General features: G+C 39.7%; 1 protein-coding gene across 1 annotated transcript; it reads right to left on the bottom strand.

The window, feature by feature from the left end:
- Positions 1–1,182: 1,182 nt before the first annotated feature.
- On the bottom strand, positions 1,183–12,797 carry HNRNPU (heterogeneous nuclear ribonucleoprotein U; the record flags this gene model as incomplete). Its single annotated transcript, XM_062637316.1, has 13 exons — positions 1,183–2,305; positions 2,700–2,771; positions 3,707–3,909; positions 4,332–4,571; positions 5,105–5,273; positions 5,636–5,764; positions 6,253–6,372; positions 6,586–6,849; positions 7,261–7,373; positions 8,464–8,563; positions 10,122–10,261; positions 12,476–12,549; positions 12,667–12,797. Coding segments are annotated over 13 exons (1,809 nt in total), but the record flags the coding sequence as incomplete, so codon positions are not given.
- Positions 12,798–13,246: the final 449 nt, after the last annotated feature.

Genomic DNA, 13,246 nt, shown 5'->3' with positions numbered 1-13,246 from the left:
AACCCACCTCTTTCATTCAGGAGTATCTTAGTACAAACAGATACTCCTCTCCCAAGCGTACTTCCTCTCATGTGTGGCTTTTTTCTTTTACACACCATGTAGAATTGAAAACAAAACATCCCAGACTTTTGAATTAAAATACAAGCTTTACAACCACATAGCAAGTGTATGCTCTTATATTTCAGTTAAAGACTATATAATTTTATAGAGTACCAAAATAAGCAAAGGATCAGCACTCCATACAAAGTGTTAGTTCTTGTGAGGGTAGAAGGGAGATGGACTTTTAATTACACTAAACTTCTTTTGCAAGGCTAAAGAAAATTCCATTTCAGCAAAACAGGTTTGGGTTTCAATTCCCAACATTTCTAGGTCATTAAATAGCGTTTCTTTAAAGACACTTTACATTGTTCTCACTCAAAGTAAAGGGATGATTTAAAGCAGTATTAACAAGGAGGTGGTGCTGTTACTGTTTAATGTCAATATGCAAATGCCATCTGCTATAAAAGCTAGAAGAGCAACACAAGTGCATCTTTACTTCTGAAGACTACTAGGAACGGACTAACATTTGAGAGAGGTTTCGAGCAGGCTACACCGGCTCTGGGCCCGGGCTGCTGCTGGGTCAGCCTCTGCAAGGCAAACCCCAGGTGCTGGCAGCGACACGTGTTCACACATATACCCAGAATCCAACTCAGGACGGATATGCCTCTCCCCACCTTACAGCATTAGAATGCAAGAAAGCTGCAGCCAGCACTGCCACTGCAAGTTTACAAAAGCGGAAATCTCAACAAAATAGCGTTCAAACCAAATGGAAGCTCTCTGTTCAATTCCAGGACTCCTTCCCCAGGACACATCTCCTGTCCTGCCCCCCCTGTCCCACTTCTCCCCCTGCTCCTTCCCTACAGTCTATTTTACAATAAATAGGTTAAATGGATTTACATGATGCAAGTGCAACTCAAAGACTTTTGCCCTATACATATAACCATGTTAAACTGTGAGATTATACATGTGATAGATCTCTAACAGAGCAACCACCATTTAGACTTTTAAAGAAACACAAGTATTTCAGCATGTACACAGTAATGAGTTCAAAACTGTCCAACATAATCGCTTTTGTACATTCTCTTCCTCTTTATAGCCTTAAAGGGATTTTAGACCTTGATGGCGACAATCCCAAAACAAGAGTAAAATGAATTTATTTTATTGCAAACAAACGTCTAGAGTTAAATTTCTCCACCCACTTTCTTTAAAGAGAAAAGGAATCAGCAGGCTAAGGAGATACACCCATTTGAGAATTGACATGATTAAAAATTAGATAGAAAATGGGTGACTCACAGTTTCATTAGCTTACAAAATGGTGGAGTAACTACTACAAGCACACTAGGTATACAGTATTTTGTGGGGAAAGAGTTATACAGACACACAGCTAACTTCATATAGATCCCATTAGACAACTGGATTTACAACAAGTTTTGTTTAATAAGAAATGGGCAAAGCCAGCTTCTTTTCAGAATCAAAATGCAGAACAAATGGAAAAGAAATTATGGTGTTGTACCTTCACAAGTTTGAGCCTCCACAAATAATGCAACCAAGTTTTACAACTTTAAGAGCTTCTACATACACTCCACCTTCACTACTCTGCCCCGGGCTTCCTCTTTGCCCCCAACATCTCAGAGCTCTAAGTGTTACAAAAAAGTCCTAGTTATTGCCGGAAACTTTGATCTCCCGCGCCAACCCCTCCCTACCCAGCAGCTTCGTAGAGATGGTGGAGTGTAATTCAGAGCTTTACATTATCTCACGGTGTTGCGGAGGGCTAGTGAGGAGCCTCCGTGCCAATCTGGTTGCAAACATTTCTATTGTATTGTGACATGACTCACGACTGTTTCTTAGAAATTGGGGGATGGGGAAAAAGGAGAAAATTCTTTAATAAAAAGACACCAGGTACAAAGCAACGTTTTACTTTTGTTGTGGTAAAAAAAAAGTCACATTTTACAGATAAAATGTAGAACCCTGAAATACTGACACATTCTCTTATCGTGCACAATGCTGAGGTTCTCTTACGAATCACTTTAAAACTGCAATTAAAAATGTACAAAAAAAAGAAAAGAAAAAAATCAACCCACAAAGCTTCTAAAAAAGGAACCCGCAGGCACTTCCTCTTGTGGAATGTTTAAAAAGTTAGCCTACTAAAGAAAACAGTCGACTTCTTGTGAAGGTTTTGGAGAAATATGTATCAGTTCATTTATTTGGGTATTCAATAATATCCTTGGTGATAATGCTGACTCCATGGCTTCTGACCCCAGAATTGCTGCAATAAAGGGATAAATAGTTAATTTTAACCTGGAATCACATAAACGCTACATTTCTTAAAGAAAAACAAAAGGTGTTTAGCATCTACTTCTCCTGGAACTCAAGCAGATTAAAGTGCTCTCAAATAGCAGCAAGTTCATGAACAACTGAAGGCAGTTAAGAGTTCACTTCACTGTAGTGATGTGAAGCCAAATACTACATGCCATTAAGACCGATAAGCCACAGCTGATATTTGATATATCACGACCATCGAACCAGACCAAGTTTTGCAGAGAAACCTATTTATAGCAATATTACCTAGCCTTAGAAGATTTTGCATCTAATTATTTCAGACAGCGCTTTGAAACATTCAAGTTAACGATCAGTGGAAAGAGAAAGTTAAAACTACTTACACCCTGCTGCCACTGGTTGTAGCCCTGAGATTGGTTTTTGTAGCCACGATTATTTCCCCTTCCTCTGAAGTTCTGTAAGAGGACAACAGTTTTTAACTACTTCATCTACAACTCGTATTTTGTAAGGGTACAAATACCAGTTGTTCTATTACCACCAGAACATTATGTACCATATAGAATCAATCTTTAAAATATGAAGTCTCAGGCCTAGGTTTAAATAAGGCAAAGTAAAAAGTCCCTGAAAAACACTACCTCACCCACCAAGCAGCTGCTCCTTAAACATCGGGCAAGAACCTCAGAATTAATAAGCCAGCTCAAACTCACTGCCAGTAGTCTGGAGAGCTATAGCTAATCCAGTTCTGACTCACCCTATTTCCAGTTGCTAAACTGCACCAGGACAACTAAAAATACAACAGCTTGCCTATTTTTAGTTAGGAAATGCTGTAGTTGCTACAAGGATGTGTTATCTGAGCAGACAAAAGGATACAGCTCACACAACTGAAAAGTTACCCCACAAAACTTCAAATGCAAGTCACGGAACAAGAAGGGGACACTGATACTAGTAGATGTAATACTGCATTTCCCCCGTTCGTCACAATTACACAAACCTGAGCCCTGTTTACTACCTTGGGCTCCATCTGCTGGCTCTGCAGCAACCCAAATTATGTTTTCAAATAATTCCACTGATACCACATCAGTTAAGACCTCAGTTAGCATGTCTTACTAGTTGTGGTTGATAATAGACATGAAAACCACTCTCCAGAGCTATTTCCAGGAAGTTCCCTAGGTGCTTGGTAAAGATACACCACGGCCTGAAGGCCATACAACAGTTACTATTGGACTGTGGGGCACAGAATCAAACGCAAGCCTTCACACATGCCCTAAAAGCCTTTATCTTTTAACAGGAGAGAGGTACAGTTTCAACATGGATCCCCCCATTTCAGCATCAGAGCTCCTTAAGCAACATTGAGAGCTCTGGGCACATAGAAATCCCCCCCAAGCATCACCTGGTTGTAGTTTCCCCTGTTGGGCATTCCACCTCTGTTATAGTTTCCTCTGTTTGAGTAGCCACCTCTGCTTGGAAAGACAGGGCCACGAGGATACGGGTAGCCAATTGCACCGCTGCTGCCACCGCCACCACCACCACCTCCACCACCTCGCTGAGGCATGTTGCCTCCCCTCCTATTGTATCCACCACGATTGCCAGGGACTGCAGGGAGAAAGTTGCTTCAATCAAGTGACTGTTAGGTCTGAAATATTTCTAACATTAAGCTTATGGTCAAAATAACAATGGTATAGAAATAAGACATCCAAATTCAGTGCAAAAATTTCAGTGCAAAGATTTAAGTCACAAATGGCAATTTAACCATGTACTAGCCCCCCATACAGCCTGGGATGCAAACACCAAACCTAACATACAAACTCAAAGCTGGGCTTCAAGCTACACGAACAGCATAATCCATGATCCTGCCAACCTTCACTTTTGAAGCTGGAGAATTAACTTCGCGCTAAGACACTGAACTTACTGAAGTCAAAACCAAGGTTCCCACCATGTAACAACTGTAACGGAAGTACTCCACCACCCCCCAGGAGCGGCCTGTTTGCTTTTTACAGGCTTGTTTCTAAGCTCACCTCCTCCTCTGAAGTTGCCCCGCATGTTGAATCCTCCACGTCCTCTCTGACCCCTATTAAACTGATTTTTATTGCTTTTCTTGTTCTTCTTTGAGCCAGTGTTCTGTTTCTTTTCTGGTGGAAGAGACTTCTTACTCTCTTCTTTATATTGTTCCAAAAGCTTCTGAGCTTCTTCTTTTTGCAACTCTACATAGATTATTTCATCAAAACATTCTGCTACCTCTGGCAGTGTGAAGTTCCCTATAATTGCAAAAACACTGAGTATTCAGCATCTACATTCAGGTACAGTCAAAGCTGTAATTTAATCACCTTTCTCCCATTCTTCCTCCCTCCCCCTGCATTCCTTCAGCATAGGGACATTACAGAATTTGAGCATTTAAGAAAGGTAACAGTGACAAAAGAAATAAACAGGTCTTCATGGAGTTGCCAGTACTGTGCCAAACCTTGAGAACATTCTGCCTATATCTTTTTTTTTCTTTTATAAGCCTCCACTCAGAGTACCAGTTTCTGCCAAATATGTCACTTATATAGGGCACTTTATGCCAAGACAGCTTTGTGCATCTGCATGAAGCATATCAGCATAACTGAGTAGTGTTAAGGACTGCAGCAGAGGGAACACAATATAGTGTTGTCCTACAAGTTACAATAGTCTTCCAGTTTTGATTAAGTACAACTGTTTAAGATAAAGTGATTTTTTTTAGACTTCACGTTTACTTAATCCTTTAAACAGATACTCAGCATCCTAAAACACAGTATAGGATTATGTTCCATGCCTTTCATTTTGAGAACTGCATGCTCTGGAAGATCTTTTCCCTCCACCTCTGCCTTCTTTTGTGTTCTTTGCTTGTAGTCTTCATCTTTTGGGCAAACAACAACTGCTTTGCGCTGGAAGCCTGCAAACAGGCACATTTTTCTCCTCTGCGCAGCTGCAGACACATTTGTCTGAAAAAAATGCAGTAACTTACTACACGTAGCTGTCATTGTAAGAGTTAAGGAAGTCAACTTATGGTGTATAGACTTCACCTCTACAAGAGCTTGCAATGAAGTTTACAAATAACTGGACATAAAGATGCTGCATAATGCAAAGTTACGAGCTCATATCCACGTGTTAAAACACTATTCCTCCCACATCCCATAATTCAGACAAGCATTTGTAAATAGCATCTCAACTTTGTGTCCCCTGAATGAGTAGTAAGTCAGTAAGTGAAACAACAGCTATTAACAATGTAACTTTAATCCCATTTAATTACTGCACTACAGCCTATAACAAAATTTCCTTAACCATTTTTCACGGAAGCTTCTACCTGATCCAAAATGAAATTCCGCTTCTTACGAGCTGCAATCTCAATGAACTTTCCAAGACACTGTGGAGCTCTCTGCAGCAGTGTGTTAAGTTTTCCAGTGTCTGCCATCTGCCGCTTAAAACCTGCCACCTGCAGAGAGATTTCCCAGAGTTAATTAATGTAGCCCTGAGACACGTGGATGACATTTTTCTTTGCTAAATGCTTTCTGCACGGATTCAATGACTGTTCAATTCAAAGCCACAACTACAAACTTGTAACCGGAATTCCCAAAGTCTGTAAAACACAGAGCTTTATAAATAACTCTGGGTCAATCAATACACCTAAATCCAAGGAATGCTCATAACATTACCAAATCATATCACTGTCCTCAGAACATTTAGCTTTAAAAAGAAACACTTGAACAGTCAGCAACAATTGACCTGCATAGCACCAGGAATGCTTCAGAATCCTGCTGTGCCACATATGAGCTCACAGCTCAGTGAGATAAAAGAACATCTTTAACAGTCACTAGCTAACCAATAGCTAGTTCCTAAAGCTTTTTGATACAAAAGAACCCCAAAGACCCTGGATTTACAGCAAGCTTTTAACATACCAACAACTAAAATGTGATCACTTACCATCATTTTGTCCATAATAGTGTTTGTCCCAAGAATGTTGTATTTCCCAGGATTTGCTGCTGCATGTTTGGTAACCCATGTAGTCTTGCCAGCTCCAGGCAAGCCAATCATCATCACCACCTATGATGACAAGTTCTATACTTGAGATACTAATTCAAAGGTTTCCTTTAATATGCAATGTAGACTAACAAGCCTAATGGAAACTGGGGGTGGTGGAACAGGGATACTGGAGGGGTGAGGAGAGTCAGGGGATACCAAGCACTAAAGCTCCCAGACAAAAAGGTCAGTATTGTGCTATCTCCACAACTCTGACACTATCAACAAGAAACCTACCTCACAGTCTTTCTTTTGCTCAGGTCCCTTTGGTCCTCGGACCCTATCCTCCAAGGGGACCTTCTGGATGAAGGTGTACTCTTCTGGTACAGGAAAGTAAGGTTCCTCTTTCTGGCCAAAGTTGAACTCAACTGCACAGTTATGGCAGAGAACATGTGGGAAGAGTGGCCGCCCATCGAGAACTTCCTTGCTTATTTTGAATGCAACACCAAGCTCTTGTCCATTCTTGGAATATGAGAGTTCCACTTCATCACCATCAAAATTCTGGTTTTCAGACAAAACATTAGTTTGGGTAAAATTACTCACCTTGCTCTATAAAGTCGTATTTCTCATTTCACTGTACTGGCTATTCTAACTCAATGTCTGTAACACTAATACATCATAAAGGAACTACTTAATTTGTTTCTGTTAGGATGAACTGCTATCAACAATAGTCTCGTTTAAAATCTGCTGTTATGTTCACCACCACCACCCCACATTCACATCTGTCTGTGAATATGCAATCGTAACACACTGACAGCAGTCACTGTTGGCAATACCTGCTATTTCTACCTCCTCCCTATGTTAAACTTGTCTTGCTCAAAATTTTTCTGTATTTGGTTTACTGCCTCTCACAAAGTAGTCTAGAAATTCAAGGATGTTTTTCATTAAAAGAAAATGTAAGGGAAAACTTACAGCAAAACACCCAATCACATCATTTTCATCAAACTTCTCACCAAAGTCTTCAGTCTCACAGTTACATGTCTTTATTCCTTTTAGAGAATACCCATAAGAAAATTCTTCTTCACCTGAAGAAATATAATTTAAACTTATTAAAAAAGGCATTTTCACCTAACCATTTAGAAATACAATAATTTTACAGCTACTTCAAAGTAAGCTGCTGTTCATAATGTTTTGATTAATGCCACAACAAGCTATGACCCCCAAACCAGCTTGTTCTTATATTCAAGAATATTCTCATTTGAGATAGAACAGCAGTGTTTCCCCATCCCAGTTTTAAAAGCCTGAATCCTGCTAGCTCCAGATTCATGTTGACACAAAGCGGAACTGCCAGATAAATTCATGAGCAAGTATTTTTAAACTGAAGACCTGATTATGCACCGGTATACCTGTACTGTAGTTAGTCAGAAAGGCTTTCTGACTTTAGTCTCCAGCAGCACTTACCCCTCCCATTTTAAAGGGAGTTTAGCAGACCTTCAGCCTATGCGACAGCTGAGGATGAAGCTGCAAGGAACAAGCTAACAGAAGTGTCAAACACAAGGACTCAGATGGAACTTAACAAGAAAGCTGCTGCTGCTGTCAGAACATACCAATTAACATACATTTCTTAAAAAGACATTTCTCAGCAGCAGATATTATCTATAAACATCATTTATGATCTGTTCCCACAGATCTGATCTTTCTTCCTAGCTACTTTCAGAAATAATGATTTTCCCATCCAGGTCAAAAGAACGATACTGTGGTTATCTGGGAATTTTAATTCACTGGTTCAATCTTATACTATGCCCCACCCTTAAAAGAAAAATAAATTAAGTGGGAAAGACCCCTCTTCCTATTTATGGCACTACATGGAAAAGACAAATCCTTAATATTGTCAGGTCTTTAGGAACATTTTCAACAACCCATATTTGACCACTGAAAGAATTAACTCTCAGATCTTCAATGCCTTTTCAGACCTGAATACTTAACGACTTTATCTGGTCCCAGTAATAAGCTTTCCCACACCATGTCCAGTGAATGATCCAAGTTAAGACCATTTTTCAGAACACACGGACTATAATCACTAAGCTTTCCCCATCTGTTGAAGAAAAAATGACTTAAAACTTCAACCACATAGGCAAGAAACAATAGAAAAAGAGTCAAATATTTAAGCCTTACCAAGCAACATTCCACTTGCATTCAGTGACCAGCCAACTCTCACTTCATGTATGTCAATGTCTTTTGTATACAGGTGTTTAACAGGAATCTTTTCTGTAACCTATTTTTAAATTATTCATTAAAAGGTATGTAATATTTATTAGACACTACTGAGATGGAAACACAAAGGTAACATCTGTAACCTTTACACTTTGGTTAAATCGTTGCTAAGTCCGAGTAATCACCTTCTGCAAAAATAAAACATGCTTCAGTGAAATATGTGAAACCACAAGCCAGTGACTAAGTAGTTACATCTCCTGACTGATCAATGAAGATGCAAGATACCATATACCTTCTAAGCATTTAGTCATTGCAGTCCATCTCACTGGCCAAAGGCCTTGATCCTTTTGATATAGTATTAAAATCACAAACAAGATAGTGGGTTTTGGTTGGTTTTTTTTTGTTTTGTTTTAAATAATCACCATGAAGTTGGGATTAACAATAAATTACTTTGCCAATAAAATGTGGTAATGGATTAAAAATATTGCTGCATATAAACTGGGGAAACTATTACACTCTTGCGTCCCTTGCCACAGTAAAGCGACTTCCTGGGCAATTTGACAGCTTCCAAACAACATAACCAGATTCAAAAAAACCCCATCTAAAAGCACTGGAATCTGTAGGCAACCAGCTGTTTTCCAACTGCCTTTACAAACTTCACCAAACTAAAGTAACTAATAGGCATCCTACCAGTTTCCAGAACTGTGTGAGCCAGGAGACACCAAAGTGAAACTGATTTGAAAATGAACAGGGCAGTAAATACCAGCATCAATTTAATTTCATTGTCCTGAGTTACAGGTAACAAGAGACACAGGAATCACTTGATGCAAGGACATGGAGAATGGGATCACTACCCACTCCTCCTGGTAGTAGTTAAATTTGAAAGTACTAAAGAGAACAGAGTAAGTATTTATATACACAGGCACATCAAATGCAAAGCAGCCTTTAACAGCATTTTTGAGGTTTTTTTTTACTTAACAAGCTTTGTGCCTCCTGTTACTTTTGTCAACAACTTGGAGAAATCTTTCTTCACGAGGCTGATTGCTCTTTTCCATTCCTACCCTTTAGGTGAACTCCTGCACTGAAAACACAAGGACCTGCCAAATACTCACATTCATTGTGTATACAAGTCAGAATTATTCAGGTTGAAAGGGACCTCTGGAGGTCACCTAGCCCCACATATCTGCTTAAAGCAGGTCAAACTCAGAGGCTGGTAGGAACAGAATAAAAGGACTGCTGGGATAATTTATATCCCTGAAGAAAAAACAAAAGAAAGAGCCAAGCCAAGCGTTCTGTAATCTTCAGAAAGCACAAGTGAACTTCTGACTAGTGAGTACCAAAACTCTGCAAGTGTTGATGCAGGAAATTCTTGCTTCAAAAGTGAGTTACACATTCTTGTGAGACATTTTTTTTTTTAAATGAAGTTCTTAGAAGTAGAGGTTTTCTAAACTGAGCCATCTTTTCTCAGGAACCATTTTATAGGCTCTTAAGAGAAGGCTTTCCAAAAATCCTGTTCACCTGAATTAGTTTCAGCGAAGTCCAAAAAACTTGAAAGAATAAACAAAATCATACCTAAGCATGCAAGAAGCAATCTCCCATAAAACACCAGTTTAACTTACCTTCATCTCAAAGCAGACTTTGCCTTTAGAAACTCCATAGGAGGCTCTCCCTCCAGCCCAAAGGAAAGCGAAGCTTTCCATGGTCAGAGAGGAAGCACTAAAACGGTCTCTTGAGATTTTAAAATGCAGGTCACAGTTATCTGTTAACATAAAGATCATTGTTTACTCTCATTACAGAATTAAGTACAGTTGTCCAAATTTATGCATTTAAGGTGATTTTCAAGACAAACTGCCAGCAACTGCTCAGCTTCTTTCAGGAAACCAACTGAACACATGCCTAGACTGAGCTGCAGGCTGAAGGTCAGCCAAAATCTTATGAAAAGCTAGCCAACAAGAATAATTTTCAAGCTGCCATCTTCACTTCTGTCACCAAATTTCCTCTATTTTTATCATCTGCTTGAAAACCTGGCTTTCACCTCATCTGTTTGAGCCTTTTTTGTCTGTTACCTATTTCCATCAATACAGAGCAAATGAACCTGCATCCTGCTCTGCATTTGCTAGATACCTTTTTTGTAAGTCTGCTTACCCCTCATGCCCAAAGCTAAGGGTGGCTGAGAGAGAAATAGGAACACAAGTATTTCCGTTTAAGTACTGAAGTAGTACTGTCTTGGTTTACATAGTCAATCAGCAAGTCCAATTAGATTAAGTCAAAGTCAGTTAAGTCAAGTGCAGGTAGGGTAAGCATGCAGGTAGGGTAAGCAAGAGAACATACTTCACCTAAGAAACACTATTTGCACTAGAAATTCACCTATTGCCCTAAGAACTTAAGTGGAAACTTTTACAGACATCTTCAGGCTGCACACTGAATTTTGAAATTTATCTTCTAGCTACCTTCAAAAAGGCAACGCAAAATGGTAACAAGGTGCAGGATATAGCATTTGAACTTCCCAGAGTAAGGAATCCATAAAAGAAACTTCAAACCTATTTGACAGTTACACGAAAGCAAGAATGAGCAAGCAGTGAGTTGTTCTACCCTGGTATAAAACCTGCATGCCACTCTAGCACCTTGAAATACAGCCTTCCCTGTATTACTGGTAACTCATGCATGAGAATCTTGTGTTTGCATACAGCTGTCCCCAGTTGCAACTACAGTAATAGCGATTCCAGTGTTCTTTCATTAGTAATTCTGACTTTATTTATTGCAGGAAAACCAGATAAAATCATACAGAATAAACCCACCTGTGTAGGTTGCTTTTAGGACAAGTGAGAACAGAACTTGAAGTTTAGCTTCCTTATAAGACACTGCCCTTAAGAGCACTAAACCTCTTATGTCTGGATCACTATGGTCCATAAAAGAGAGCACTAAATTGTTACATAATTCAGTCTTAAAGCTGTTTGATTCTGTTATCTGAGTAGCCTGTTGAAAGTTGAAACTAAAAAAAAAGTAGAAACTACTCAGTTACTGGGAAAATCAGAAGCTTTCACAGAGGTGACTACCCACCAGGTTAGCAGCTAGAAACTTGAGATTTAGTTACCAAAATGTCAAGGATGGTATATCTAGCAATTCATGTGGCTGAACTGAATACCTCCTTCCATTTCAGAACATTTCTCAGGAGAAAAAACCCACCTGAAGCCACTAACAAATATGTCAGTAAATGCCAAAATTTAAGATATCCTTCCACGGTGTTTGAAGAATCAAACAAGTTCAAGCATCACTTTTCTAATACTGCACCAAGTCCTTATACTTACCCTTGAGAACATGTCAACTTTGCCCCAGTCATGATGCATCCCAACAATAACATTTATAATCTGCCTCAAAAGCCACAGCTTTTAAGTGCTTGTCCACTTTGATGCCCTCCTGACCAATTCTCTGCCACTCAATTTGCACAGATCACACCCCCTCTCACCCCCAAATTCCCAGGTTGCACAAATGGGTCATTTTTCAGGAGGCCTTACCTGATTTTGTTAAATTTATCAGGAGACATGAACAGAGCCTCAGCAAGTTATGTAGGAAGCTCACTTCACAAACCATACTGTTGTAGTCACCTACACCACCGACTCTCAAAGCTTTCCAAAGTTAAAAGCTCATATACTATACAGTTAGTTTCCCAAGCTGTTTTTAGGGTGTTCTATGCTCACTCTGCATTTGGCCACCTTGGTTTCCATACTAGCGTTTTAGTTAACAGTTCTTTAAAAAAACGCATGGTATCACAGACTTAACAGGAACACAAATCTTATTCCTGCTAAAGACCCATATATCCCTCTATATTGAAAATGGGTGGAAACACCATTTCTTTTTTTTTTTTAGTTACTTGGTAATGGAAGTTAACAGATGTATTCACATTTCAAAAAGTGCTGTTTTCAAACTAAAAACACTGCATCTTTACAGCATAAAGGAAACTGTGTTTACTCACAAGTATCAAGACAAACCACTGTGTCATCAAAATGTTCATCTTCTTCTTCAACAGGTGGTTGAGGTGACTTAGCCCTGAACAAAAAACCAATCAAAATATATTTAAGCTACACCCATTTTCACACTATTAAAACAAGCATTTCTGTTCTTCTCTTCAGTCACAAAATGCTGCCCAGCATCATGTTTATTTACCTGCTGTACTTATTTTCCTCAATGTACTCAAAATATCCACGGCCATGGTCTTCACGTGGTCTCTTCACGCCTCTCTTTTTCTCACCAGGTTTTTGTTCTGCTTTAGCATCACCTGCAACAAAATTAACAATTTAATTACACAGAGTCATTCTTCATAATCTAAAGTAAAATGCTACATGACAGTTCCAACTTTGGAAACTGAAGAAACTATAGCACAAAAAAAAACCAATGCTACCCTAAAGAGGATTCTGCTTTGTACCAAGATAAAAACCCGCATCTCGAATTTTCTCAGAGGACCCAAAAAACTTGTCTGCTAAATCATCTCAAGCGGCCAGCACATCATGCGCCGCCGGTGCAGTGCTCGATGTTAAGATCCACACACACCGCTCCCAAGCAGCCAAGTTCAAACAATAAAACAAAAATCAGACAAAAAAAAAATCCCTCCCGCGACGCCAGGCCGGCACCTCCCAGCCCCCCCTCCCCTTCCCCAGGAGCAGGACATTCCGGGCCGCCCGCAAGGACACGGAGCGGCCCGCACGACTGCGCCTCCTCTCGGCAGGCCCGACGCGGGGCCGCTCGG

The sequence above is a fragment of the Pezoporus occidentalis genome, unplaced genomic scaffold (genome assembly GCF_034315485.1).
Source record: "Pezoporus occidentalis ecotype Australia unplaced genomic scaffold, CSIRO_AGI_Poc_V1 ctg52, whole genome shotgun sequence".
Classification (NCBI taxonomy): domain Eukaryota; kingdom Metazoa; phylum Chordata; class Aves; order Psittaciformes; family Psittacidae; genus Pezoporus; species Pezoporus occidentalis.
This window is presented reverse-complemented; position numbering and strand designations above follow the sequence as displayed.